This window comes from Schistocerca piceifrons, chromosome 1 (assembly GCF_021461385.2).
Source record: "Schistocerca piceifrons isolate TAMUIC-IGC-003096 chromosome 1, iqSchPice1.1, whole genome shotgun sequence".
NCBI classification, from domain to species: Eukaryota; Metazoa; Arthropoda; class Insecta; order Orthoptera; family Acrididae; genus Schistocerca; species Schistocerca piceifrons.
The window spans coordinates 819,305,461-819,333,314 of record NC_060138.1 but is presented as its reverse complement, the minus strand read 5'-3'; the positions used below and the strand labels follow the sequence as shown (position 1 = coordinate 819,333,314).

Here is a 27,854-nt window from a genome sequence, read left to right as displayed (position 1 = left end):
TTAGACAACACATGTACGTTTTAAATATTCATTTATAAAATACGCGCACAGTAGACCGTCCACAGATAACGGCTAACAATATACGAGGGTAAGTCAACTATTATCCGCAATTTAGTTATATATTTTCGTTTATTTCGTTAGTACTGTCGTTTTACGTTTATGAGGCATGCTTTGTTTATTTGTTGTTATATCTTTTTCAATTTTGAAGCCGCTAGGTTAGTTTCGTTATCGCTGCCGTGCTGTTAATCATAGATGCTCCGCTGTGTATTTGCACCAATGAAGAGCAACGTTCAGTGATACGTTTTTTTGTGGTCGGAAGTCGTATCAGGGGCCGAAATTCATCGAAGACTTTCGGTACAGTATAGGAACAGTGTTTAGCCACAACGAAATGTCTACGAATGGACTAAAATATTCCGAAATGGTCGCACAAGTGTTGCGCACGATGAAGGAACCGGACGACCGTTTACCGCCACAAATGAAGAAACCATTGAGCGTTCACGTGAAATGATTCTCTTAGATAGACGATTAACTATTGACGAAGTGGCACATCGTCTGCAAATTAGTCACGGTTCTGCCTTCGAAATCTTCCACAACAGACTTGGGTTTCATAAAGTTTGTGCAAGATGGATCACAAAACAACTCACACACTTGCATAAACAAACGCTCTTGGACATCTGCAAAAAAAAAAAAAAAAAAAAAAAAAAAAAAAAAAAAAAAAAAAAAAAACAACGTTTGGATCGCTATGGTAACGAAGGGGACAACTTCTTAGACAGGGTAATTAATGGTGACGAAACATGGATCCATCATTAAGAGCCGGAGAGTAAACGACAGAATATGGAATGGAAACATCCAAATTCGCTCTGCGAGAAAAAGTTCAAGACCCAACCGTCCGCAGGAAAAATGCTACGGTTTTTTGAGACGCACAAGGTCCAGTACTGGAACACTAAGGGGAAAGGGGCACGACAATAAACAGTGTACGTTACAGTGAGATGCTTACTGCCAGGCTAAAGCCTGCAATTCGAAACAAAAGCCAAGGATTGCTGTCAAAAGGTGTTTTGTTGCACGACAATGCCCGTCCGCATACTGCTGCCCATACTGCTGGAACGCTCCAGAAGCTCAAATTTGAAGCACTGGATCATCCTCCATACAGTCCCGATTTTGCCCCTTCTGACTATCACTTGTTTGGTCCACTCAAACAGGCATTAAGGGGCTGTCGATTTGCCTCGGACGAAGCAGTGAAAGAAGCGGTACATTCCTGGCTCGCAGCTCAACCGAGAACCTTCTTTTATGAGGGCATTAGGAAGCTTGTACAACGATGGACCAAGTGCGTTGAAACGCAAGGAGACTATGTCGAAAAATGATGTTCTTGTAAGTTTCCTATTTGATTACAATAAAATTTTATAACTACTTTGCGGATAACTGACTTATCCTCGTACATTCAGCAAAAAGATACCGTACCACAGCTAACCTAACACTAAGTAGTGGACAGTCAGGCAGCCATAAAAATATTAAAAATATTTGACAACGGATCGAGTTCCCTTAAAAAAAGTTAAGTGTAGTAAGTAGTAATAAACTTACTTCGAAGCTAAAAGAAATGGGAGCAGGTGGAGGAACCAAAACAACGGCTGCTAGAATGCCACTGTACTCAATGTTTGGTCGCTAAGCTTGTCTATGGACAGTGGACAAGCAGGAAACATTGTCAAGGCTAAGTGTTCACACAGGGCTCACGAAAAGTTTGCAAACAATGTATGTATGTTTTTCAACTAAGTGCCTTAACTGTAGATCACGTATAAAGTAAATACATTACGTATTAAAACATTCATGCAAATGGTCGGCTTGTAGCCATTAAGACAACTTATTGTTTTTACACGATCCATTTATCTTGAAAATAACTAATGCAAGCGCGATTTTTCTGCTAGCAGTGCAATTTAGGTGTATCTGTCACCAAAACTATTTACACTCTGCTGTAAACACACATTACAACAGCACCAAACACGCCCAAAAATTAGCTATTGAAGTGGACTATGCAATACATTTGACAGCTGCAAAACCACGTCTTTTTTTGTACTGACCTGCAGGTCTACCGCATAGCAGTCGGTACACATTGGTGACACTACTTCTGTATGACGCTGTTATCTGAGCAAATTACGAGGGGATATTAAAATCAAGATAGTGCTTATCTGTATCGTGTGACGCAGCTGTACGATCGCAGCTCCAATAGCAGGCCTCCACGGACGAAAGAGCGTGCAACCTTATTCCAGTGTTAAGTTAGCCCGATGTGTGTTTATGCGATTATAAATTGCAAACTCGCGTTACGTTCACTATACAAGCATATCATCCACGAGATACTAACAAATATTTTTCAGTTTTTAATTGCTACTAAAGAAACTCAGCTCGATATAAAGACCAAGAAAAATTGTTATTTTCAGAATAGTTAGATAACATTAGCCGATGTTTGTTTTTCACGTAGCTAAACATCAGAAGATGATTTATGAATGTTTACTGCATTTATTTAATACCGTATTAAATCATGAGCGCTACTTTATAATAGTCGTTACGCTGCTATTTCCGCATCTGAAAACTGGAATACTCCTGCACGAGTCAAGTCTCCTCTGTGGATTTTTGTATTGCGACAGTAAACACAGAAACAACTAATAGTTCGAGAACAAGGATTAATAATGGGGAAAAATTATTGCTATTTCCAACAGTGTCCGCCCATGGAACGATGTTATGGTATGTCTACGAGAGAGAATAAGGCAACTGTCAGACGAGAACTCTTTCTACGCCAATAATTTCGAGCGTCAATGTCTGCCTTTTTCTCACTTTATTTAGGGAAGCGAGGGCTTAATATTAGTACTGAAGATCGATAGACTACAATGACGGAATAGAATATTGGCTGTGGTATGTATTTCTAAAGCTGTTTATTGGTATTCGACAAGGGCGATTTTGCGGAAACCCTAAATCTGGATGGCAAGATGGATTGTTTAACCTTCTTCCTTCTAAATGCGAGCTCATTACGCTAATCTATGCACCTCTTGCTGGGTTCATAGTGCTTGAGACGCTCGGCGGGAAAAGGCCACATTAAAGCTGGCAGTGACTTTTCCAATTCCAGCTACAGTGCGATCGATAGAAAGTTAACTAAGTTCTCCTTACGTTGTATTCACGCTGTTTTCTAAGTATTACAAGAACGTCATACTCCTACCTCAGCTCTGACCTATTCTGACCAGGTAAAAAACCATGCGTGTAGAATTAGCGAGAGCTCCTCATTATCCTTTTTCATTGAATTAACGACACGCTGTGGTAATATGTAACCACAATTTCAACCTTTATGAAACCTATGCGCATGTTATCTGGTATGAGTCGCTTATTACAGTAACAATAATCAGTCGACGACTGCACTGCACAACACTTGCATTGTACACAACATACTCCTAACGGAAAGAAACAACATAATTTGAGTGCTAGCATTGAAGACGATCATTATAGTCATAGCAGTAAAACACTCAAAGAAATTAACTGTTTCATTCCCTGGGTACCTAAACTGTAATTTTAGTACTGATATTTGCTATGGGATAAGTTGCAAGACGTGGATGAACAGCGTATTCAGACCACTAGCCACCGTATTTCCACGCTGCCTTTACCCAGTATCCATTTAGATTCATTTGGAAACTCTGGTGACAAACTCACATTTTGAGTAAAACAAAAAAGTCACCTCATTCCAGGAGAAACCTTCGTCAGAGTATAGGGGTCATCAATTGGTGAAGAGTTTGCACCGCTCATTTATCTCTGAAAGGAATCAATTCTAAATAAAACATCAGCATCAGGAACATACATGATGAAATTATCCCACAGAACGCCGAAACACAAAATGCATTTTTCAGCGAGAAATTCGAAAACGCTGCCCTGCTGCAACACGTAGATCTCTCTCGAATATTAGATAGCTGCTGGATGTTTATTAGCAACAACTGAGCGACTAGTAATGCCCTCACTACCTATTCACTAAAGAATCTAACGCCTCTGCATAAAACAGCTCTCACTATCAAACACTCGATGTGTAGAGTGTGCGTAATTTGCGCTCTTTTTCAAGAAAAGCTAGTTTTTCACGCATCTCAATGTCGCTCAGTTATATAATTTTGCTAGCGCATTCAGTGGTATACGTGGATACTGTTCGCAAACTGCGTTGCAAACAGAGACAGCAGTAAAGAAGTAATGAATTAAAGCGTCATGCTTGATACTTTTTTACTGCTCGAGCAGTACGGGGCGTCTGCGAGAAAAAAGTTTCGAAAAGGTTTGAAATTATCTATACAGTTTGCTGCAAGTCGGTAAGTGCTCTCATTCTCAAATTTGCGCGCCTGGAGTCACGCTGCGGCAAGACGGGCCATAGCAAACACTCGCAGTCGAGTAGGTCGCCTCAGCATTTCGCTTGTTTTATATGCACAAGTCCTTTTCCCTCTTAGAAGAATGTGGAATGAAGATTAACAAGAAGAAAACAAAAAGCATGGTAATTGGAGGAAAGGGGAGAAAATTCCGTATGAAAATATGGGGAGACGAAATAGAGCAAATGAATAACTTCAATTACTTGGGAAGTGTAATAGTGGATGATATGTATTGCTCAACAGAAATTAAGAAAAGAATTGCAATGGCAAAAAAAGGATTCAAAAGGAAACAGAAATTACTTGCGGACCACTAAACAAAGCTCTGAGGAAAATACTTGCAAATGTGTCATCTGGAGCGCTGCACTGTGTGGTGCGGATGCCTGGACATTTAGGAAGGAAGATGAAAAAAGATTGGAGGCACTAGAGATGTGGATATGGAGAAGAATGGAAAAAGTGAAATGGGAAGACCGAATAAGGAATGAAGAAGTATTAACAAGAGTTGGAGAAGAAAGAAACATGCTGAAAGTCATCAGGAAGAGAAAACGGAACTGGATTGGACATTTTTTGAGGAGGGACTGTTTACTGAAGGAAGGAATAGAAGGAATGATGGAGGGGGAAAAGGGGAAGAGGAATAAGAAGGTATCAAATGCTGGGCAATATCAAAGAAGACAAATATTCAGAAATGAAAGAACTAGCTACGGACAGACGAAAAAACTGGAAGAGACCTGCCGTAAGGCAGAATACCATACTACTTCTACTTTTCCCTCTTAATGTTGTGATGGTTCCGTCTCCTTTTTGCTGTTACTTCCCGCTTCTCAACTTCAAACGACCCACCAATCTCATGTCTGTCTCGTACCGCGCCTGCGCTTGGGTCGTGTGAGGCTTCAGTAGTCACGCCTTTTAGTAACTATTTACACCGTTTCCCCATTTGTGTTCGCGGTCGCGCTGCACGGAATAATAATAATAATAATGTGTGACGAGGGCCTCCTGTCGGGTAGACCGCTCGCCTGGTGCAAGTCTTCCGTGGTGTAAGTCTTTCGATTTGACGCCACTTCGGCGACCTGCGCGTCGATGGGGATGGAATAATGACGACTAGGACAACACAACATCCGAGCGGAGAATATCTCCGATCCAGCCGGGAATCGAACACGGGCCCTTAGGATTGACAGTGTCGCGCTGACCACTAAGCTAACGGGGGAGGACGGAGAAAGGTTGTTATGGAATTTTTGTAAGTAATTCCACGCAATATATGAATCTCCCCTCCCTAAGATTTTTATTGCATTTTACATTTTTCATTATTTTCGTTACCTTTGGTGCCCGGTCGTGATGTTCGTTTTTTCAGATTTTTTTCAGGTCCCTTTTACCCTTTTGACATGGAACCTTCGGTCCTACGACAACACTGGGGTGAGGGTGACCTCAGATGATTAAGTTATTTTATTTGTAAATACGTCCTGTTCTGTCTTTTAATTTGTTGTAATTTAGAAATTTTAGGCGCATACTTCCTTATCCTATATTTCAGACTTGATCGACTCCCACTTATGTAGAGCAGCAAATTTTTATTATTACAGTTTACACCAGATGATGTAACTTCAAGTGTATACAATTAAAGATTGTGGATTAAACAACTGTTCTACGGTTTCTTCATTTTTCAAAATGGACTTGCATAGTTGCGGCTGCCCCATACGAACAACTCTTTTACTGACTGCACGACAGCGGCAACATATACGGAAAATAACGTGGGAACAATTACACATCATTGCGTGACAGCAGTATTGATATGGATATGGCTCACCAACAGAGTCGTTCGCAATGACAGCTGTTGTCATACCTGTGTACAGCAATTTCAAGATGAAAATAAATTTCTGCAATTAAAATTTTCACCAAAGCTGTACAGGTAACCCAGTCAAATCCTTTAGTGGGGTTAATAAAGGCAATGTGAGAAGGTCTATTTTGATTCCTGCACTACCTGAAGCAGACGAGCTGTGAAAGGTATATCTAGGGTTTCTCTATGCGGCCTGAAGCCGCTCTGGCTCTATTAGTAATTCGTCCACTAAGCGTATAGCACGATTTGCGAGAATTCAAGTGATTAGCTTACCCAAACTAGACAGCACCGATATTCCGCGAAGACTACTGTAGTCTCTGCAACATCCTTTCTGAAATATGGGAATCACTCGACTATTTCTGAAATCAGCATGAAGTTTCTTCCGTGTTCCGGATTTCAACAGGCCGTTCGTGTATGTTGTTTATTACCTTTTTTGAAATATTCCACTGGTCTATCATTAGGACCTGTGTTCTTGTGTTGCTCTGCTTGATCGACAGCACGCTTAACTTCGTCCAGTGTTGGTGGAGGTTTGCCCAAGTTATCCTTTGTTGGGTGCTTGTTCTATTATGTAGAACACCTGTTCATCAATAACTGGTTGCTAATACAGAAGCTTTTCAATATGATTCTTTTACTTATTCATGATGGAACACTGATCTTTTAGAAGTGTACTCTTGTCACTGGACCAAATTGGATTTCTACCAAAGGTGGTTGGAGCTTAAATCTCTTTTGTGACTTGGAAGAACTGTCTCATATCTTTGTGTGCAAGATATCTGAACTCTTTAGCTCTTGTTATCCACCATGCATTCTTCAGCGCACATGTAGTTCTTTTTACTTTAAAGATATACATCATACACTCTGTAGCCTCATTACTTGGATTGTGTTGAACGCTTACTGTCAGATTACGCCTATTAATGATTAGATCATGGTATGAAATATTGAGTTCCAAATTTTTTGTTGCCCTAGAAGGCATCCTGCAACTGTGCCCGTTTTAGCCGTTTAGTCATAAAGAGAGAACACTTGTTCGTTGCTGGAGTTTGTATCGTCCACAGCATGGGAGTTTGTTTAGCGATACACTATAAATAAGCGGCGAAACGTTGTCCACGCGATGCTACTCACAATCCAATGCGATAGTTATCAGTATTCCTGGAAAACACTGTAGCATTCTATACACAAATGGCTGTAGCGTTTCAGGATAACAAAACTGAAAAATTAAAACGGAGACTGTGTATTATGCCTTGGGCGTTGGAAAGTTAATAAATGAGCAGCAGGGATAAGATCACTTCTGACACATGCTTCTGTGGCTCTCTGTGTGACTGTCAGTTACGTAATTCAGTTAAGAATTATTATTTTATAATGTTTCAGATTAATGTGTCGTATACAGCGGCTACATGCAGACTTACTGTGCACTGGTAACATGGTGAAATAAGACCTCTGCGTTTTCTACGACGTTACTGGCTTGTTTTCCTCACGCAACCTGTGGCTGTACCAACTATGGCAAACGCGCTTCGGTTGCAGAGTGAAGGCGTATCTACTACGCACAGTTACCAATAATGGTATGAGGTATTTCATGAAAGGAGATGAGTTTACTGCATAAAGAATATATCTTGAAATTGGTGTGCACAAGCGTCACCAGTTTAAAAAGAAATACAAGCAATACAAGTTACACTTAATGTTAGAGAGAGAGAGAGAGAGAGAGAGAGAGAGAGAGAGAGAGAGAGAGAGGGGGGGGGGGGGGGGGGGGAGAAGAATTAGTGACCACAAGGTGGTTGTAGTGAGACTGACTACCATAATATCCAAACCAATCAAAAATAAACGCTAGGTGTACCTATTTCAAGAAGCAGATAAAAATTAGCTTGAAGCCTTCCTAACATACATTTCCACTCCTTCCAATCTGAAGATGTAAGCGCAGACCAGATGTGGTTTGGATCAAACAAATAGTACTGACAGCAATTTAGAGATATGTACCAAATAAATTACTAAGAGATGGTGCTGATCCCCAATGATATACAAAGCGGTCAGAACACTGTTGCAGAAGCAACGGAAAACACAGACCAGATTTGAGTGTAAGTGAAGTTTTACAGGAGCTCAAAAATTAGTGCAAACTTTAATGCCAGAGGGTTTTAACAGTTTCCGCAACGAAAATATGTCTCGAAATCTGGCAGAAAACCCAAAGAGATTCAGATCTTATGTAAAGTACACCAGCCGCAAGACACAATCAACACCTTCATTGGAGGATAGCAATGATGTTACTGATACTTATAGTGTCCCTATGATTCTGCAAATAACATCTCAAAAATAAATTTTAATTAAAGAGTACACGAATTCGTATTTCGTTACTTGCATTTTGACTTTGAACGAGACTGCATCAACACAGCCAACTATGGTCGCCAGTATTTGGCTAAACTTTGCGTGTGTGCTTTGCTGCCAAACACTGCGATAAGAAAGAACCTTTTACGAATGTAAACCACATTTGTTTTTCTACAGAAATTTTATAACAACCATGTAATTGTAAAGATTCACCGTTTATATCGTGTGAAAGATGTCGAGAAAGTTACGTCTCCCACTGTTTTTACGGAATCACTCCCACAAGTGTAAATCATCAACTGTAAAATAACGAAAGTATCTAATTTATATACGAAATTCTCGTGTATGCGTTACGACCCCCTTAAGGAATTTTATTTGCAATCCAAAAATTTTCTTTGCCGTCCCTTTTCACGTCTTTTAAGGAACTGCTAGTTAAGACAATATATTGAGCATTAGTCTGGTTTATTTACAGTTGACGTAAAAATTGAAAATAATGAAATATGTATTTCTACATGCCTTATCTGTAGCTTCCACTTCTGTCACTTTCTTCTGCCGGCCGAGCGGTTCTAGGCGCTACAGTCTGGAACAGTGCGACCGCTACGGTCGCAGGTTCGAATCCTGCCTCTGGCATCGATGTGTGTGATGTCCTTAGGTTAGTTAGGTTTAAGTAGTTCTAAGTTCTAGGGGGGCTGATGACCTTAGAAGTTAAGTCCCATAGTGTTCAGAGCCATTTGATTTGAACTTTCTTCTCTGGCCGAGCCCCCATATACCAGTGCTGACGAGTAGGCGCGGTGCCCACCTGAGAACCGTGGGCCTCAAGAATAATTGAGTTTAACGACTACTGCCTTAAACAAATACTTCCACGGTCCGTTTTCTTATTTCCAAACTGATGGCATCGCAGCTGAGTCAGTTCTTACCCAAATGTATTTTGGCCTGCTTTATTCATGGGGACTGGAAAAAAAAAAAAAAAAAAAAAAACCAACTGAGGAATTGTCGGCAGCCAGGATTTTCAAATGTTCAAATGTATGTGAACTCCTAAGGGACCAAACTGCTTAGGTCATCGGTCACTAGACTTACACACTACTTAAACTAACTTACGCTAAGAACAACACAGACATCCTTGCCCGAGGGAGGACTCGAACGTCCGGCAGAGGGGCCGTGCAGTCCGTGCATGACGCCTCAAACCACGCGGCCACTCCGTGCGGCGCCAGTCACACTAATTACATCACTGCACGGAGCAGATTGCGGTTGTGGGATTTAACATCTGGCACCTTAACCTTCCCAGAGTCAATATTGGAATCTCTGCGTGAGCAACCCGAGGCTGTGTCGGTGTACGATTTAACGGAAAACCGAGTTTCGGAGTCTGTGCAAGCTTAGTGTTACAAAGCGTCCGGCAACGACTTACCTGAGAGCCCGGAGCCGGCCGGGAGTCACGGCTGTCTGCGTCGGCGTAGTCGTCGGCGCTGTCGCCGTCTCCCTCTCCGGAGGCAGAGCCGGAGGCGGCAGAGGCGGAGGCGGCGGACGCGGCGGGCGACGTGGGCGGCGACTCGGGAGGCTGCGCGGGCTGGGGGTGGGCGCCGGCGCCGCCCTCCTCCAGCCGCAGCGAGTGCGCGCGCGACCGGCAGTGCTTGTACAGGTTGGAGCGCGTCTTGAAGGCGAAGCCGCACGGCCGGCAGGGGAACGGCCGCTCGCCCGTGTGCGCGCGCACGTGCTTCTGCAGCACGCTGGGCTTGGCGCACGCCAGCCGGCAGTAGGGGCACGCGTACCGGCCCGCCGCCTCTTCCGCCGCCTGCCCCTGGCCGTGCCCCTGCACGTGGCCGTCCAGCTCCTCGGCCGCCTCCGCCGCCTTCTTGAACTTCTTGTGCAGGTAGCGCACTTCCTGCTGCTGCGGCGACTTGTCCCTCTGCGCTGGGGACACGGCCTCGTGGCTGCCGTTAGGTGCCCGGGGTTCCGCGACCACAACCTCCGCTGTAACATGCATCAACTCCTCATCCAACTACCGTTAACATCTGCAAGTCATCTTATGGTGGGCGTCGGATAGTAGCTCTAGTACAACTATCTCATCCGATCTTTCCCATTCGCGAATGTTGCATGAGAAGAACGACCTCTCCGCCACACACAACGCCTCCCTTGTAGGGTCTGTCACTGGTGTTTGCCTAGCATCTCAGGAACGCTTTCGCATTTACTAAACGACCTGACGAAACACGCCGCACTTCCCTGAATCCCCCGCCCCCATCCACTAACTGATGATCAATACTACAAAATGTGTCACACGAGAGGTTTGTAAGCCACCTACAAGATTCTTCCATTGAATTTCAGCTTTACATTTGCTAGCCGGCCGCGGCTTCAGTCCGGAACCGCGCGACTGCTACGGTCGCAGGTTCGAATCCTGCCTCGGGTATGGATGTGTGTGATGTCCTTAGGTTAGTTAGGTTTAAGTCGCTCCAAGTCTAGGGGACTGATGACATCAGATGTTAAGTCCCATAGTGCTCAGAGCCATTTGAACCATATTTTTTTTTTACATTTGCTTTTCTATGCAATATTTTTTATTTGGTCATCCCATATTTAGCCAATCCGGTCGGTTACACCCACGTGTCTTAGGGTTGTTACTGTTTGGAATAACTTATCGCGACCAAAGAATACATCTGTTACTGTTAGATTACGCTGTCGGCGAACTGTTTCTCTTCGCCTTTTTACGTGCGCTACGTTACTTTTGTTTCCGCTCAATGTGAACTGCCAGCCCTTGCTCCAACCAGAGATACTCCGCAGATCTTTCTGCATTTCGCTACAGTCTGCTGACTGTTACCTACCACATGCTAATAGCCGCATGGAACTTCCGACGACATATATTCCATACAGTAACGGCCTTATCACACTTCATTGGTCATGCGGTAGCGTTCTCGCTTCCCACGCCCAGGTTCCCGGGTTCGATGCCCGGCGGGGTCAGGGATTTTCTCTGCCTCGTGATGACTGGGTGTTGTGTGATGTCCTTAGGTTAGTTAGGTTTAAGTAGTTCTAAGTTCTAGGGGACTGATGACCATAGATGTTAAGTCCCATAGTGCTCAGAGCCATTTGAACCATTTTTGAACACTTCATTTGGGCTACTTCCGGAAATACGTTTACATCTATCGCTTTTGTTCCGTTAAGAACAACATGTTGAAATTTTGTTCTAACAAAGTCTTCACTCCAACTGAAAATCTTGCTCGATATTCGGTAAGCACGTACTTTCATCACAACACAACAGCACGGAAATGTATCGAATGCCTTCGGAAAGCCCACGGCAGTCGAATTCATGGACGGAAAGAGCGAGCTTTGTTTTACGAGATTTGTGTTTATGGTATCCATTTTGACTTCTATAGAAGTGATTTTTGTTCCTCAACGTCATAATGCGTCAATAAAAAACATGTTCCATAGTTTTACTATCGATTGACGTCAGCGATATATGTCTATAATTATGTGCATCTATTCGGCGACACTAATTTTACACAAGAATTATGAGAGCCCTTTTCCAATCGCTTGGTCTGGTACGCTCCAGCGACCTACAATATGCTGCTGCTGCTGCTGCTGCTGCTGCTGCTAGGGGGTGGGGGTGGGGGAGAGTTTTTTCGCGTAATCCCTATACAAGATGATTCCGTCATGATGATATAAACTTTAAGGGATGATGGGCAACGGTAAATGCGTCAGTTTGAGGTAAGGACCCTGGCATGAAAACAAAATAGTCGAACGTTATACGCTCAAGTCGTTCTCATCCTTCCAACAGTGTACTACTATAACTGTTAAGCTATTCTCTTTCCAAATTTGGAGAAGGGGTAATATGGACCAAGACAAGAATAAAATAAGAGCTACATGCACTTTTTTCAGTAGAATGTGTGTGTTTCAGTAGAAGATGAACAAGTGCACTTTAGAGCCCATGTATACTGGACATTTTTTTTCTTGTTTTGGTCCATGCTACCCTCTCCCAAAATATGGAAAGCAAAGAGCTCACACTAGAAGAGAGTCATTGCCAGAGGTATCAGAAAGATTTCGCTTGTAACCATCTCTGACACTTTAACGCTTCTCCACGACCCCCTGAAAATCTGTAACATCATCACGGAATCAGCCTGAAGAATCTCTGAGATATGAATTTAAACTGCTGGGGCGCATCAAAATCTAAAGCTGTGTAGGGTCACGTTTCCTCTCGGTATACGCTGATCTCAGCACTTCGCATTACAGTCCAATGACGTTCTGGTTATAAAGGCACTGTGGTTTGTTAAAAAAATTCCTGTAACGAAAATTTCGATGCTGACAGACTATGTGTTTACTGAAAGCCAGTGATCAGATAAAGACACAGTACTACGTCATCACAAGAATAGCAGAGGACCCTACATAATGTAGAAAAGACAATATAATTAGTTTTTGTTCAAAATCATTGTGGAACAAATGACTGAGGGTTGTTCAGCTAAAGAAAAAACAAATTGTATTGTCGATTCGTTATGACTCATGTTGACATTTCCAAATATTTTATAGCTACCAGCCATTGAGAGTTGGGTATGAGCGGCAAGAACTATGAAACAAAAATTCGATGCAGAAGAACACTGCGTAGGCCTGCTACCTACAAGCTGAATCAAGTCCTTGTTCGAAAATTGTGAATTTCTGACAACAAATCAGCAAGGTTACGAGAAAGTGAGCAGGTCATCGGTGTTTCGTACAGAAAAAGCAAGAAATAAACGTCGTACAGTGAAGGAGATAATGTGCTCATCGCTGCGTCTTGTTCTGATACAGAAAGTGCAAAGTTGGAAGGCGCAAACTTCAGGACGCAACTGAGAAGGTCACACGTCCAGTTACGACAAAACATCTGCTCGCTCTTCACACAAAACGAGCCGTAAGTTCTTAGAGCCTTAGAGGACACCGTTCTTACAGTAATTAGTGAATTATTTGGAGAAGTGACATATTATACGAATTAATGTGTAGGTAAATCTAAGGCGTTAATTTCTTGTGAAACCTCATCCTGTGAAGTTTTGTGAGTCTATTGAAATATACCTTACGGTTTGTTGCTTGTTAAAGCTAGGATCAGTGAAAGACATTGGATTTATGACTAAATCTTAAAATTTTTATGTAATTCATTTGAAATGTAAGATGGTCGTTGTAACGTGCTAATACTTAATCAAGCAACGTTTAGCGTAACTACCGTCATATTGGATCAAATTTTGTAAATATCGTTTCCAACAGCTCGTCCAGTCTCCGTTACGAAGTGGGTAGTTGCGATTACGATTAGGTGCAACATACTATTTGGGCACCTGCAGTGACCGGAGTTCAGCGGAACAATTAATTCACAGATTTAGTTTTAATTTGGAGAAGGGATTATCCTATCTTTTGGGCGTGACAAGGCATTGTTGTTGTTGTGGTCTTCAGTCCTGAGACTGGTTTGATGCAGCTCTCCATGCTACTCTATCCTGTGCAAGCTTTTTCATCTCCCAGTACCTACTGCAACCTACATCCTTCTGAACCTGCTTAGCGTATTCATCTCTTGGTCTCCCTCTACGATTTTTACCCTCCACGCTGCACTCCAATACTAAATTGGCGATCCCTTGATGCCTCAGAACATGTCCTACCAACCGATCCCTTCTTCTGGTCAAATTGTGCCACAAACTTCTCTTCTCCCCAATCCTATTCAATACTTCCTCATTAGTTATGTGATCTACCCATCTAATCTTCAGCATTCTTCTGTAGCACCACATTTCGAAAGCTTCTATTCTCTTCTTGTCCAAACTATTTATCGTCCATGTTTCACTTCCATACATGGCTACACTCCATACAAATACTTTCAGAAAGGACTTCCTGACACTTAAATCTATACTCGATGTTAACAAATTTCTCTTCTTCAGAAACGCTTTCCTTGCCATTGCCAGTCTACATTTTATATCCTCTCTACTTCGACCATCATCAGTTATTTTGCTCCCCAAATAGCAAAACTCCTTTACTACTTTAAGTGTCTCATTTCCTAATCTAATTCCCTCAGCATCACCCGACTTAATTAGACTACATTCCATTATCCTTGTTTTGCTTTTGTTGATGTTCATCTTATATCCTCCTTTCAAGACACTGTCCATTCCATTCAACTGCTCTTCCAAGTCCTTTGCTGTCTCTGACAGAATTACAATGTCATCGGCGAACCTCAAGGTTTTTATTTCTTCTCCATGGATTTTAATACCTACTCCGAATTTTTCTTTTGTTTCCTTTACTGCTTGCTCAATATACAGATTGAACAACATCGGGGAGAGGCTACAACCCTGTCTTACTCCCTTCCCAACCACTGCTTCCCTTTCATGTCCCTCAACTCTTATAACTGCCATCTGGTTTCTGTACAAATTGTAAATAGCCTTTCGCTCCCTGTATTTTACCCCTGCCACCTTTAGAATTTGAAAGAGAGTATTCCAGTCAACATTGTCAAAAGCTTTCTCTAAGTCTACAAATGCTAGAAACGTAGGTTTGCCTTTCCTTAATCTTTCTTCTAAGATAAGTCGTAAGGTCAGTATTGCCTCACGTGTTCCAGTGTTTCTACGGAATACAAACTGATCTTCCCCGAGGTTGGCTTCTACTAGTTTGTCCATTCGTCTGTAAAGAATTCGTGTTAGTACTTTGCAGCTGTGACTTATTAAACTGATAGTTCGGTAATTTTCACATCTGTCAACACCTGCTTTCTTTGGGATTGGAATTATTATATTATTCTTGAAGTCTTAGGGTATTTCGCCTGTTTCATACATCTTGCTCACCAGATGGTAGAGTTTTGTCAGGACTGGCTCTCCCACGGCCGTCAGTAGTTCCAATGGAATATTGTCTACTCCGGGGGCCTTGTTTCGACTCAGGTCTTTCAGTGCTCTGTCAAACTCTTCACGCAGTATTATATCTCCCATTTCACCTTCATCTACATCCTCTTCCATTTCCATAATATTGTCCTCAAGTACATCGCCCTTGTATAGACCCTCTATATACTCCTTCCACCTTTCTGCTTTCCCTTCTTTGCTTAGAACCGGGTTTCCATCTGAGCTCTTGATATTCATACAAGTCGTTCTCTTATCTCCAAAGGTCTCTAATTTTCCTGTAGGCGGTATCTATCTTACCCCTAGTGAGATAGGCCTCTACATCCTTACATTTGTCCTCTAGCCATCCCTGCTTAGCCATTTTGCACTTCCTGTCGATCTCATTTTTGAGACTTTTGTATTCCTTTTTGCCTGTTTCACTTACTGCATTTTTATATTTTCTCCTTTCATCAATTAAATTCAATATTTCTTCTGTTACCCAAGGATTTCTACTAGCCCTCGTCTTTTTACCTACTTGATCCTCTGCTGCCTTCACTACTTCATCCCTCAAAGCTACCCATTCTTCTTCTACTGTATTTATTTCCCCCATTCCTGTCAATTGCTCCCTTATGCTCTCCGTGAATCTCTGTACAACCTCTGGTTCTTTCAGTTTATCCAGGTCCCATCTCCTTAAATTCCCACCTTTTTGCAGTTTCTTCAGTTTTAATCTACAGGTCATAACCAATAGATTGTGGTCAGAGTCCACATCTGCCCCTGGAAATGTCTTACAATTTAAAACCTGGTTCCTAAATCTCTGTCTTACCATTATATAATCTATCTGATACCTTTTAGTATCTCCAGGGTTCTTCCAGGTATACAACCTTCTTTCATGATTCTTAAACCAAGTGTTACTTATGATTATGTTGTGCTCTGTGCAAAATTCTACCAGGCGGCTTCCTCTTTCATTTCTGTCCCCCAATCCATATTCACCTACTATGTTTCCTTCTCTCCCTTTTCCTACACTCGAATTCCAGTCACCCATGACTATTAAATTTTCGTCTCCCTTCACAATCTGAATAATTTCTTTTATTTCATCATACATTTCTTCAATTTCTTCGTCATCTACAGAGCTAGTTGGCATATAAACTTGTACTACTGTAGTAGGTGTGGGCTTCGTATCCATCTTGGCCACAATAATGCGTTCACTATGCTGTTTGTAGTAGCTTACCCGCATTCCTATTTTCCTATTCATTATTAAACCTACTCCTGCATTACCCCTATTTGATTTTGTGTTTATAACCCTGTATTCACCTGACCAGAAGTCTTGTTCCTCCTGCCACCGAACTTCACTAATTCCCACTATATCTAACTTCAACCTATCCATTTCCCTTTTTAAATTTTCTAACCTACCTGCCCGATTAAGGGATCTGACATTCCACGCTCCGATCCGTAGAACGCCAGTTTTCTTTCTCCTGATAACGACATCCTCTTGAGTAGTCCCCGCCCGGAGATCCGAATGGGGGACTATTTTACCTCCGGAATATTTTACCCAAGAGGACGCCATCATCATGTAATCATACAGTAAAGCTGCATGCCCTCGGGAAAAATTACGGCTGTAGTTTCCCCTTGCTTTCAGCCGTTCGCAGTACCAGCACAGCAAGGCCGTTTTGGTTATTGTTACAAGGCCAGATCAGTCAATCATCCAGACTGTTGCCCTTGCAACTACTGAAAAGGCTGCTGCCCCTCTTCAGGAACCACACGTTTGTCTGGCCTCTCAACAGACACCCCTCCGTTGTGGTTGCACCTACGGTACGGCTATCTGTATCGCTGAGGCACGCAAGCCTCCCCACCAACGGCATGGTCCATGGTTCATGGGGGGGGGGAATGACAAGTGACAAGGCATACGGCCGCGAATTGGGAACTTTAACTTGGCTGTTAGCGGCAGTAGTTCGCACGAGTCCCTTAAACTAGCGTTTATTTTGTAACCTGACAGACTTGTTTTCATAAATTCGCGTAACTGAGGCTGTAAAAAAGGTTCACAGTGCTTACTTCAAATTGGATTCTGAGTCTGCCATCCTTGCTTAAGGGTTAGACATTCTCCACTGGCATTAAGTATTCTCTCAGCACCATTAAGTTGGAAATTAAAGTACGAGACGAAAATTGTAACCAGGGGCAGGTTTCAGATGATTTCTATTAGTGGGAAACGGACGACCAATTAGGCCGTACTGGAGTAAAAAAACAGATCGTTGTGCACTTCAGGTGTGATTATCTGAAAGGCCATAATGTTTATGAACACCTTCGACAGTTTCTTGGAGATCTCGTAATTGAGGACTTGCTGCCCTGCCGGCGAATTTAACACCCTCTGAGGTCGAGGTGTTGCTTGATAGTGGTACTGGTTTCAGACGTCGGACGTCTGTGATCCACAGTGATCGACAAGGTGTTCTTCCAGAACGGAAAACTTACAATAATACTTAAGTGCGCTGCTGTGCGCGGGGGTGGTGTTCTTATCAGTTATACCCGTTTAAGACGAGTGTTGTGGCATAGCGGAAGTGCCTATGAGTGGTAGGCAGAGGTCTCGTTTTGATCGTGATGTTTGATGGAAGTCATCTCGTAGTATCTAGTGTCCGCGTCTTTCCAACACGATATTTCGACGTCGTCACTCGGCGCCCTCATCACGAGCTTCAGTCTCAGGAGAGACCTAATGAAGACGCCGAGTTACGAAGCCCAAATATCGTGTTGGAAAGACACGGACCACCAGCAGTACACTCGATACTACGAGATGACAACGAATCGCCAGGAAAGTCTGAGAAATTATACTTGATGGAAGTGTTTAAATGATTTAGCGTCGCGTGCAGCTATTATTTTTCCATCACTGGTTTAGGATTGTATTATGTCAGTATTCGACCATTATCAAGTATTTTAGAAAAAAAAATTATCGATGGCAGTTTAGGCCATGCAGGTCTCTGCACATGTGCATATTTAAATAGCGGCCGCCGTTATTGTGCCTATGAGACCACGAGTCGTAATTACCATTAAATTAAAAACACCACCCCAGTCAGTACGTCAGCACGTGGCAGTTTTAAAAATTACACACATTTCACGTCCCATCGCATTTTATGTCATTTAACACGGTGCGGCCATAACGTGTATGTTGAGTGCGAAGGGAGGTGAAATGTATGTAGTTTTTCTAACTGTGACGCGCTTCTGTACTAACGGGACCAGGGTTATTAATTACGACTACCGCCTTCATACGCACAATAACGGTGGACGCTATTTAAACACACGCAGGTGCAGAGACCTGTATGGCGTAAAGTGCCATTGATAAACTTTTTTGTAAAATACTTGATAATGGGCTAAGATCGACACTGTAAAATCACCAAAAGAAAAATGACAACTGAAGGCGACACTAAAAGTAATCATTTAAACAATTTATCGAAGCCGCGCAACCAGTCTAAATGAAAATTTTTGAAGTGAGATTTTGTGACAGTTATAAAAAGCCAATTAATTGCATTTGTTACTGAAGAAAAACACTGCAAAACACTGCGAAGTAAACATGGCATACTTTGGCGTGACTTTAGTGACGAAGCTGTCTGTTTTGTATCTGTGCAGATCGTCTGTGAAAGGGATCACCTGGGGGAGGAATAGTTATTTTTCGGGATGCACGTTTTCCGTGCCAGTGGACGCACCTCCATATCTTTATGAGAGCAGTTAAGCAGTTAGAGTGGTAGGGCCGTACCGAAGGGGTGGTGAGATGGGCCACCACCAAGGACACAGACACTCACAGTGCGCAAAAACTGACCGAAAAAAACAAGAAAGACAGGCAGTTTAATAATTTACCGCGAGCGAAACGTGGTCCTCCTACCCCCAGTGATGAAAATTCTTAACTTAAACACAGAGTAATTTTTCTGAGCGAGCTATGTGTGATGCAAAAGCATACTGCAGGGATTTCACCGTACTGTTGAATACTGAACCCACTGAACGTATTAATTCCAGTCAGTCGTCTGGTAATCTCTTAGCTCCTTCCTTATCCGACACCGAGAAATACATTTCGGTTCTGGAACTGTCATCTGCTAAGTTGATAACGATTCGATCTATAACAGAATCCTTGAAGTCATCCAGGCGCCTCATTTTCTCCATTTTTTTATGACATGCCGTTCCATATCCCGCCAGCGTTCGGCAGGGACAGTGGCATGTGAAAAAGCTGCGTGCGTCATTTCCAGCACGTCTGGTTGCTTAACAGTCTTCTTCTTTCTCCGGCCAAATCCCTTAAATTGGCTCCAGATCAGTTCTGTTGCGATAATATTGTAATGGTACAGTGGCACATGTAAAAATGCAGCACTTATATGGTGTGCTCGGTGCTGTGAAATGATTGTTTTTCATGTTTCTACTACACTCTGCCACATCTGTGGTATAAATCAATGGACACAGTCCAAATAAAGAGTAGGGTTTTTCATTTTTGCCTTAAAAATTAAGTTGCTATGTCTTCTTAATTTAAACAACCTTTATTAACTGTGTTTCATAAAACATCGATAATTAAGAATTTATATTTGAAATGAAAACAGGAATTGCGCGTGCAATATGTAATTAGAAACAAGACGACGTGCATTATTCATGAAAAATAATGATGAATTTTACAATTACGTTATGTACGTATTTCAAATAGAACGAGAAAAAAAATGACTCATGCGAGACTTGAACCAGCAAGCCATGAAATGCAGTAAGTTACCTACCCGGTTCCGCTGTACATCCAATATACAGGGTGTTACAAAAAGGTACGGCCAAACTTCCAGGAAACATTCCTCACACACAAATAAAGAAAAGATGTTATGTGGACATGTGTCCGGAAACGCTTAATTTCCATGTTAGAGCTAATTTTAGTTTCGTCAATATGTACTGTACTTCCTCGATTCACCGCCACATGTGTGGGCTGACGAGAATCCGCACGCAATTGCGCAGTCACGTCATCAACACAGATTTTCTGTGAACGTTTGGGCCGGCATTGTTGGTGTCTTGATTGGGCCCCATGTTCTTCCATCTACGCTCAATGGAGCACGTTATCATGATTTCATACAGGATACTCTACCTGTGCTGCTAGAACATGTGCCTTTACAAGTACGACACAACATGTGGTTCATGCACGTGGAGCTCCTGCACATTTCAGTCTAAGTGTTCGTACGCTTCTCAACAACAGATTCGGTGAGCGATGGATTGGTAGAGGCCGACCAATTCCATGGTCTCCACGCTCTCCTGACCTCAACCCTCTTGACTCATTTATGGGGGCATTTGAAAGCTCTTGTCTACGCAACCCCGGTGCCAAATGTAGACTCCTCGTGCTCGTATTGTGAACGGCTGTGATACAATACACCATTCTCCAGGGCTGCACAGCGCATCAGGGATTCCATGCGACGGAGGGTGGATGCATGTATCCTCGCTAACGGAGGACATTTTGAACATTTCCTGTAACAAAGTGTTTGAAGTCACGCTGGTACGTTCTGTTGCTGGGTGTTTCCATTCCATGATTAATGTGATTTGAAGAGAATTAATAAAATGAGCTCTAACATGGAAAGTAAGCGTTTCCGGACACATGTCCACATAACATATTTTCTTTCTTTGTGTGTGAGGAATGTTTCCTTAATGTTTGGCCGTACCTTTTTGTAACACCCTGTATGTGTGTGTCTCAAGTGTACCTAACACAGTCCCTCGGAATACTTCAAAGCCGATTATGTCTGTAAATTTATGAAAAACATTAAGAACAACCTATTTCTCGGCACTTTTCAAGCGTGTTCCACAGCATGTTTTATTACGGAACAGGAAGCAGCCTCACTTTCATACTGCGTATTAACAGCGCGACAATCAGAGCACAACAGAGCAGAGCCTGTTACTGTATTTGCAAATAAAAACTACATCGCTAAATTGTGATTAAGGAAAACGCTGATGGCTGTAAATACATTTGAACATCTTACAGTTTCATTTAACGTAACTTAGCAATAAGATATTAACTGCATAAGTAGGACCTACTTCCAACACCAGTGTACGTGTGCTACGAATTCTGACCGATCATCGCGTTTGTGTTTGCATCAGGTTTATTCCTATGATGGACGGAGTATAGGACCTCATAGGTTGATGGTCAGGTACTGAAGCAAATTTCTAATTTACTTCGCTCAATGATAACGCAATTCCTGGAATGGGAAATTTTCTCAGGCCTTTATTATTCCTCATTTTGTTTTATTTCCAGATAATACACTGAAGAGAAAAAAAAACTGTTACACCTGCCCAATATCCTGTATGGCCCCCGTGAGCACGCAGAAGTGTCGCAACACGACATGGTATGGACTCGACTAATGGCTGACGTAGTGCTAGAGGGAATTGACACCACGAATCCTGCAGGGCTCTCCATAAATCCGTAAGAGTACTATGGGGTGGAGATCTCTTCTGAACAGCACGTTGCAAGGCATCCTAGACATGCTCGGTATTGTTCATGCATGGGGAGTTTGGTGGCCAGCGGTAGCATTTAAACTGGGAAGAGTGTTCCTGGACCCACTCTGTAGCAATTCTGGACGTATGGGGTGTCCCGCTGTCCTGCTGGAATTGCCCAGGTCCGTCGGAATGCACAATGGATATGAATTGATGATGGTGATCAGACCGGATGCTTACATAGTGTCACCTGTCAGTCATATCTAGACGTATCAGGGGTCCCATATCACTCCAACTGCACACGCCCCACACCATTACAGAACCTCCACCAGCTTGAACAGTCTCCTGCATGCTGACATGCAGGGTCCATGGATTCATGAGGTTGTCTCTATATCTGTACACGTCCATCCGGTCGATATAATTTGAAATGAGACTCGTCCGACCAGGTAACACGTTTCCAGTCATCGACAGTTCAATGTCGGTGTCAACGGGTCCACGTGAGGCGTAAAGCTTTGTGTCGTGCAGTCATCAAGGGTACACGAGTCGGCCTTCGGCTCCGAAAGCACATATCGATGATGTTTCGTTGAATGGTTCGCGTGCTGACACTTGTTAATGGCCCAACATTGAAATCTGCAGTAATTTAACGAAGTGTTGCACTTCTGTCACGTTGAACGACTATCTTCACTCTCCGTTGGTCTAGTACTTGCAGGACCTTCTCCCGGCTGCAGCGATGTCTGAGATTTGTTTTCCAGGATTCCTGATATTCACGGTACACTCGTGAAATGATCCTACAGGAAAATCCCCACTTCATCGCTAGCTCAGAGATACTGTGTCCCATGGCTAGTGCGCCGACTATAACACCACGTTCAGACTGACGTAGATCTTGATAACCTGCCATCGTAGCAGCAGTGACCGATCTAACTGCGCGACACCTGTCTTATATAGGCGTTGACGACTGCAGCGCTGTATTCTGCCTGTTTACATCTCTCTGTATTTGAACAGTCTTGCTTATGCAAGGTTCTTTGGCGCTTCTGTGTAGTTTAAGCACAATTTGTAATTTATGAGGAGGAAATAAGACTTCATTAAGCATAATGCTAAAATTAGCTGCTATAAACAGTAACATATATATTTTGTTTCAGTTTTTCAGATGTTTGTACAAATAGTAATTCATTTACTACAATGCTCCATTTAATTTATTGGGTGCAATGTTTTCCACGTCACTGTAGTTCTTTTAAGTAATTTGGTTCAATATAGCTTAGTTTTTGGAACCAACCTACAAAACTATAACTTTTGCTAAATCTGCATAGAAAAGAATTCTGTAAGGTACAGTACGGCCCTGTGGAGAAGTGACAATATTAAAGCCGTACCTCGATTCAAAGTATTGCTGGCGATCCTGACTATAATTTTACAAGTACCTACGAACGTTTTCTCAACCCAACGGTGGTTTTACATGTCACGGAAGTTGACTCGCGGGCCACACAAAGTCAGGGACGCATGGATTCTGGTTGCGGGCGTGCGAGAAAATTGACGGAATGGCAAAGAGAAAAACTTTTCAATGTCCACGACATCATTATTATTAATAGTGGGATACTTTTACTCCTACAGCATAAAAAGTTTCGTGTAACTTAGTTATTAAGTGTACAAAGTGAAACGTTCATCCTCGTCCGCTGCTTCTGAGTTTGTGTAGCTTGTAGTGATTCCTGTCACAGTTGCGACCGAAGTCCGCATACTCTTAACGCCGTGCGATGCGCGAGACCAATAACGCGACATATGGCTCCTTAGACTTCCTACCAAACGTTCGTTGGTGCACCTGGATAATCTCTAGGCCCTGCTACACCTACGCTATAAAGCCAAATTAGGGGTCGCCTGTCCTGTTTAGACCCACAAAATAGCGTTGAACCAGTCATTTCCTCAATATCACTACTGCATACCCTGCAGCCATTTGACTGCCTTCGAAAGACCGAGAGACCGATCACTAGACTGGACAACAAACATCGCAGTTGCTGAACTGTCACCGAACTGTTTCTCTCATCTCTTCTGTGCACAACACAGGAAAGGCGGTCTCCTACTTAACAGTCCGTGTACGCTCGCTAACATCAACTCGAAAACCAGGAACAGATAAAAACGCTTCCCACACGCGCGAAAGGGAACGCTATTCCGAATACTTCAGAAGTTTCCACACCTGGAGAACAACCTCACTGTTCCCTGAATACCAACTTCTCAAATATGCCTCCACATCACCTCCAGCCCAGAGGGCTCAACTCGCCTCTTGGAGCCTAACAGGGCCCAAGACCGACTCCACGATTTTGCCAGCTGCTCACACATCCACGACGTTCTTTTCACATGCTGACGTTTCGGCCAATGAGCCTCAACAGTAGAAAGCAGTCACTACGATTGACCATTTACTGTTCACGCTCTTAGTGCGAGGGAAGGTCAAAAGGCAATACCTTTTTACTTTATTTGTAAAGAATTTCAAATGCAGCTACATACGTTGTACATAATTTATGACTTCTGGATATAATATCCGTCCATTTCCACTGTTTTGTCCCATATTTTCACAAAGACCTGTATTTCAGTGCGGTCAGTCAGTCCCACGGTAAGCTTCTTTTAATGGCCCGAACAGATGGCAGTCTGGCGGTGCCAGGTGAGGTCTTTATGGGGGAATGAGGCAGGACATACCATCCAATTTTTACAATCTCTTGCAGTGGTGTGACGACTGGTCTGTGTTCTTGAATTGTCATGCAAAATAAGACCATCCGCCATAGCTTTTGTTGGGCGAACTTGCTGAAGATGGGCTTTGAGCTGTTTGAGCGTTCTTGTTTAGAATCCCTGCTCTACAAAAATTAACCATAATCGCAACCTCCGTATCACAGATACTGCAGTCGTAACTTTTCCTGCCGATTGCAAAGTTTTGAACTTTTCTTCTGTGAGTTTCTATATGACATTCCATTAACTGCCTCTGACTCTGGTTCAAAAAAATGAACTCTTGTTTAGTCTACAGTCACAATTGGTATACAAGTTGTACAAATCTTTGAGTACCCCCGGCTGCTGACTAATCGTCATCACAATGCCTTTGCTGAGGGAGACATTGCGACAAAATCCATCTGCACTAACACGGCGCTCACAACGAACGTTGTCACCGACTTGCTAAATAATGTGTGGAGCCAATGCAATCACCGGCCTGCCACTCCGCGTTTTGTCAGCCAGCGGTATTTGCCCTTCAACTTCGTTACAGCGACCAACCCTCCGCGAAACAGCGCAGATAGAATTCTATCACAGTAAGCTATTACGAACATCGATATCGGCCATTTTGCAATCGACTGCAGTACTGGCATCTGTTGACGCAGTAAGTTACTACTGCTGTGGACTGGAGAAGCAGCATTGCGAAATATCGCTCAATTCAAATTTTTCACTCAACAAAATTTATTTAAGGAGAACAAAATAGGAGGCATTACTTTATTGACTGACCCTCGTACTACTGTGAAGTGTTGCTGCCTGCCGACACTTTCAGTATTTTTTCCCCCCTAAAGCGTACTACGAAATGCCAGCCGTTCCGGGGGGAAACAGTCGTCTTTGAAAACCTTCCTGTCAGGCCAGACCATACCCGTTCGCCGGATTAAGCAAAGACTGCCCACTTCGCTCCAGACGTGAGAACAGTCCCCCCCGCTGTAGGTCGGGAAACAGACGCGGTCGCCCACAAAAGCCATGGAAATCAACCGTTACAATAGTGTAAATAAATTTGTCAATATGTTGCCTTTCTATATATGTCTGACTTCACTTAGTGCTGCCTCGTCTACCGATTTAAGAAAACTACTTTACTTATCACTGACTGGCGGTGTACGAAATACACACTGCACCACCCCTCTCTGCCACAGAGAGCTGAACGGACTTGTCTACTGTACCCCATAAGGGCTGCTGCCAGATTTTCGATTTCGCGTAACTCCCAACCCGCTCCACGAAATTAATTTAAAATGCACGCCTTTCGAGCGATCAGCCTCAGGAAGAAAATTAAAACATTTCCAGTGGTCGGTAGAGCGCTGCTCCCTGCCACGGTTCTACGAGCTAATTTCCTCACAGATGCTACGAAACACCTGCCATCCCGGGGAAATGCTCGCCCTAGAAAACAGCAGAGTCACTTCAGACAGCTACAGATTTGACGGGATTACAGGAAGACCGGACCTTTCTCTCCGAGAAGGACAAAAACATTCTTTATCCCGGACCCAAAAAAACCGACCCCTGTCTTACACGGTAACTACAGGACGAACAGAGAGGCGCGACCATGAAGTGATATGTTACAACGTGCTCTACAAGAACGTCTAACGATGCAATCTTCCACTTCTGACTGGGCCTGTTAATAGGTATTACTTATATCCATTCGCTTCCCCCATCCCACAGCTACCTTGACTCAGCATCCCGTAGTATCACGAAGTCGGGGCGACTTAATGCGGATGTGTGAAAATACGGTCGTTGTCCATCTACACCCAGAGCTTGGACAACGCATGAAATCCGTTGGAACGACTCTTGAAGGAGACATGCCGGAAAAGGCTATGACTCACTGTCAAGTACCTTAATGAAGCGCGTAAGAACAGCTGTACAGGTAGAACCGAACTGATTACTTTGTCCCAACGAGATAGTTCAAAAAGATGTGTATCGTATTCTACTTTTATTTTATGTACTTTATTTTTATTTTACTCTATTTTCTCGTTTATAAGTTAAAATAAAAGTATAATGTTACGTCAGCTGATTATTGTACTTACCATTAGTCTCCACTGATTTCTTTTTTGCTTGATGATCATCCTTATTTACTTGGGCTCCTGCAAACAAACAAAATATTGTTAAGTCACTATATGTAAAAGAGAGTTACGAAAATAATTATTCTAAATATGAGACATATTCATAGATTGAAAGCCGAATCAAATGAGAAATCGCATATTTGAGGTGTTCAACGAATCTTCCACGCAAGAAATCCTCTCGTGAAAACTAGAAACGTATTACTCAAGGCGAAAAAAAATCTCAGTCCAGAGGAGAAAGAACACCTGCAATGATAATGAAAGGCAATATTTAATGAAGAACTGGCCCGTTATAACTATTATTAGTCGTTTCATTTATAGTTTTCTGAGCACGTTCAAATATGGTATATCGCTAAAGAACTGCGTAATTATTTCCTTGTACTAATAATCATCGCCGGCCGGTGTGGCCGAGCGGTTCTAGGCGCTTCAGTCTGCAACCACGCGACCGCTACGGTCGCAGGTTCGAATCCTGCCTCGGGCATGGATGTGTGTGATGTCCTTAGGTTAGTTAGGTTTAAGTAGTTCTAAGTTCTAGGGGACTGATGACCTCAGATGTTAAATCCCATAGTGCTCAGAGCCATTTGAACTATTTAATAATAATCGTCATTTTCAACGAGTTACAGATGTAACAAGACTTAGGTTTGTTTGTGCAGATGTCGCAATAAGAAGTTACTCGTTTGTACTGGTGGTGTAGTAATGTACGTCCGCCTCACGTTGTTGTTCTAGTATGTTTTATTCCACTTCCCTTTTACTTCTTTCACTTATCTGGCAGATGACATGTCTCTTTGCGGTGGAAATGCTACATAATGGTTCTGTATTACGTATTTCCTGCCTTCTTCGCTGTCATTCACGAGTTTCAAGTTTCTCTATTGCAGATACACTGTGTGATCGAAAGTATGCAGACACATGGCTGAAAATTACTTACAAGTTCGTGGCACCATCCATCGGTAATGCTGGAATTCAATATGGTGTTGGCCCACCCTTAGCCTTGATGACAGCTTCCACTCTCCCAGGCATACGCTCAGTCAGGTGTTGGAAGGTTTTTTGGGGAATGGAAGCCCATTGTTCACGGAGTGCTGCACTGAGGAGACGTATCGATGTCGGTTGGTGACGAGTAGCACGAAGTCGGCATTCTAAAACATCCCAAAGGTGTTCTATAGGATTCAGGTCAGGACTCTGTGCAAGCCAGTCCATTACAGGGATGTTATTGTCGTGTAACCACTCCGCCACAGGCCGTGCATTACGAACAGGTGCTCGATCGTGTTGAAAGTTTCAATCATCACCCCCGAATAGCTCTTCAACAGTGGGAAGCAAGAAGGTGCTTAAAACCTCAGTGTAGGCCTATGCTGTGATAGTGCTACGCAAAACA

General features: G+C 43.0%; 1 protein-coding gene across 1 annotated transcript in view; it reads right to left on the bottom strand.

The window, feature by feature from the left end:
• Positions 1-27,854, bottom strand: part of LOC124775396 (transcription factor HIVEP3) — a 121,244-nt gene that overhangs the window by 74,660 nt on the left and 18,730 nt on the right. Inside the window, exons 3-4 of the mRNA XM_047250233.1 lie at positions 26,453-26,509; positions 9,908-10,470 (exon numbers count right to left, since the gene is read on the bottom strand). Coding sequence (XP_047106189.1) covers positions 9,908-10,470; positions 26,453-26,509 — 620 coding nt within the window. The remainder of the gene's footprint in view (positions 1-9,907; positions 10,471-26,452; positions 26,510-27,854) is intronic.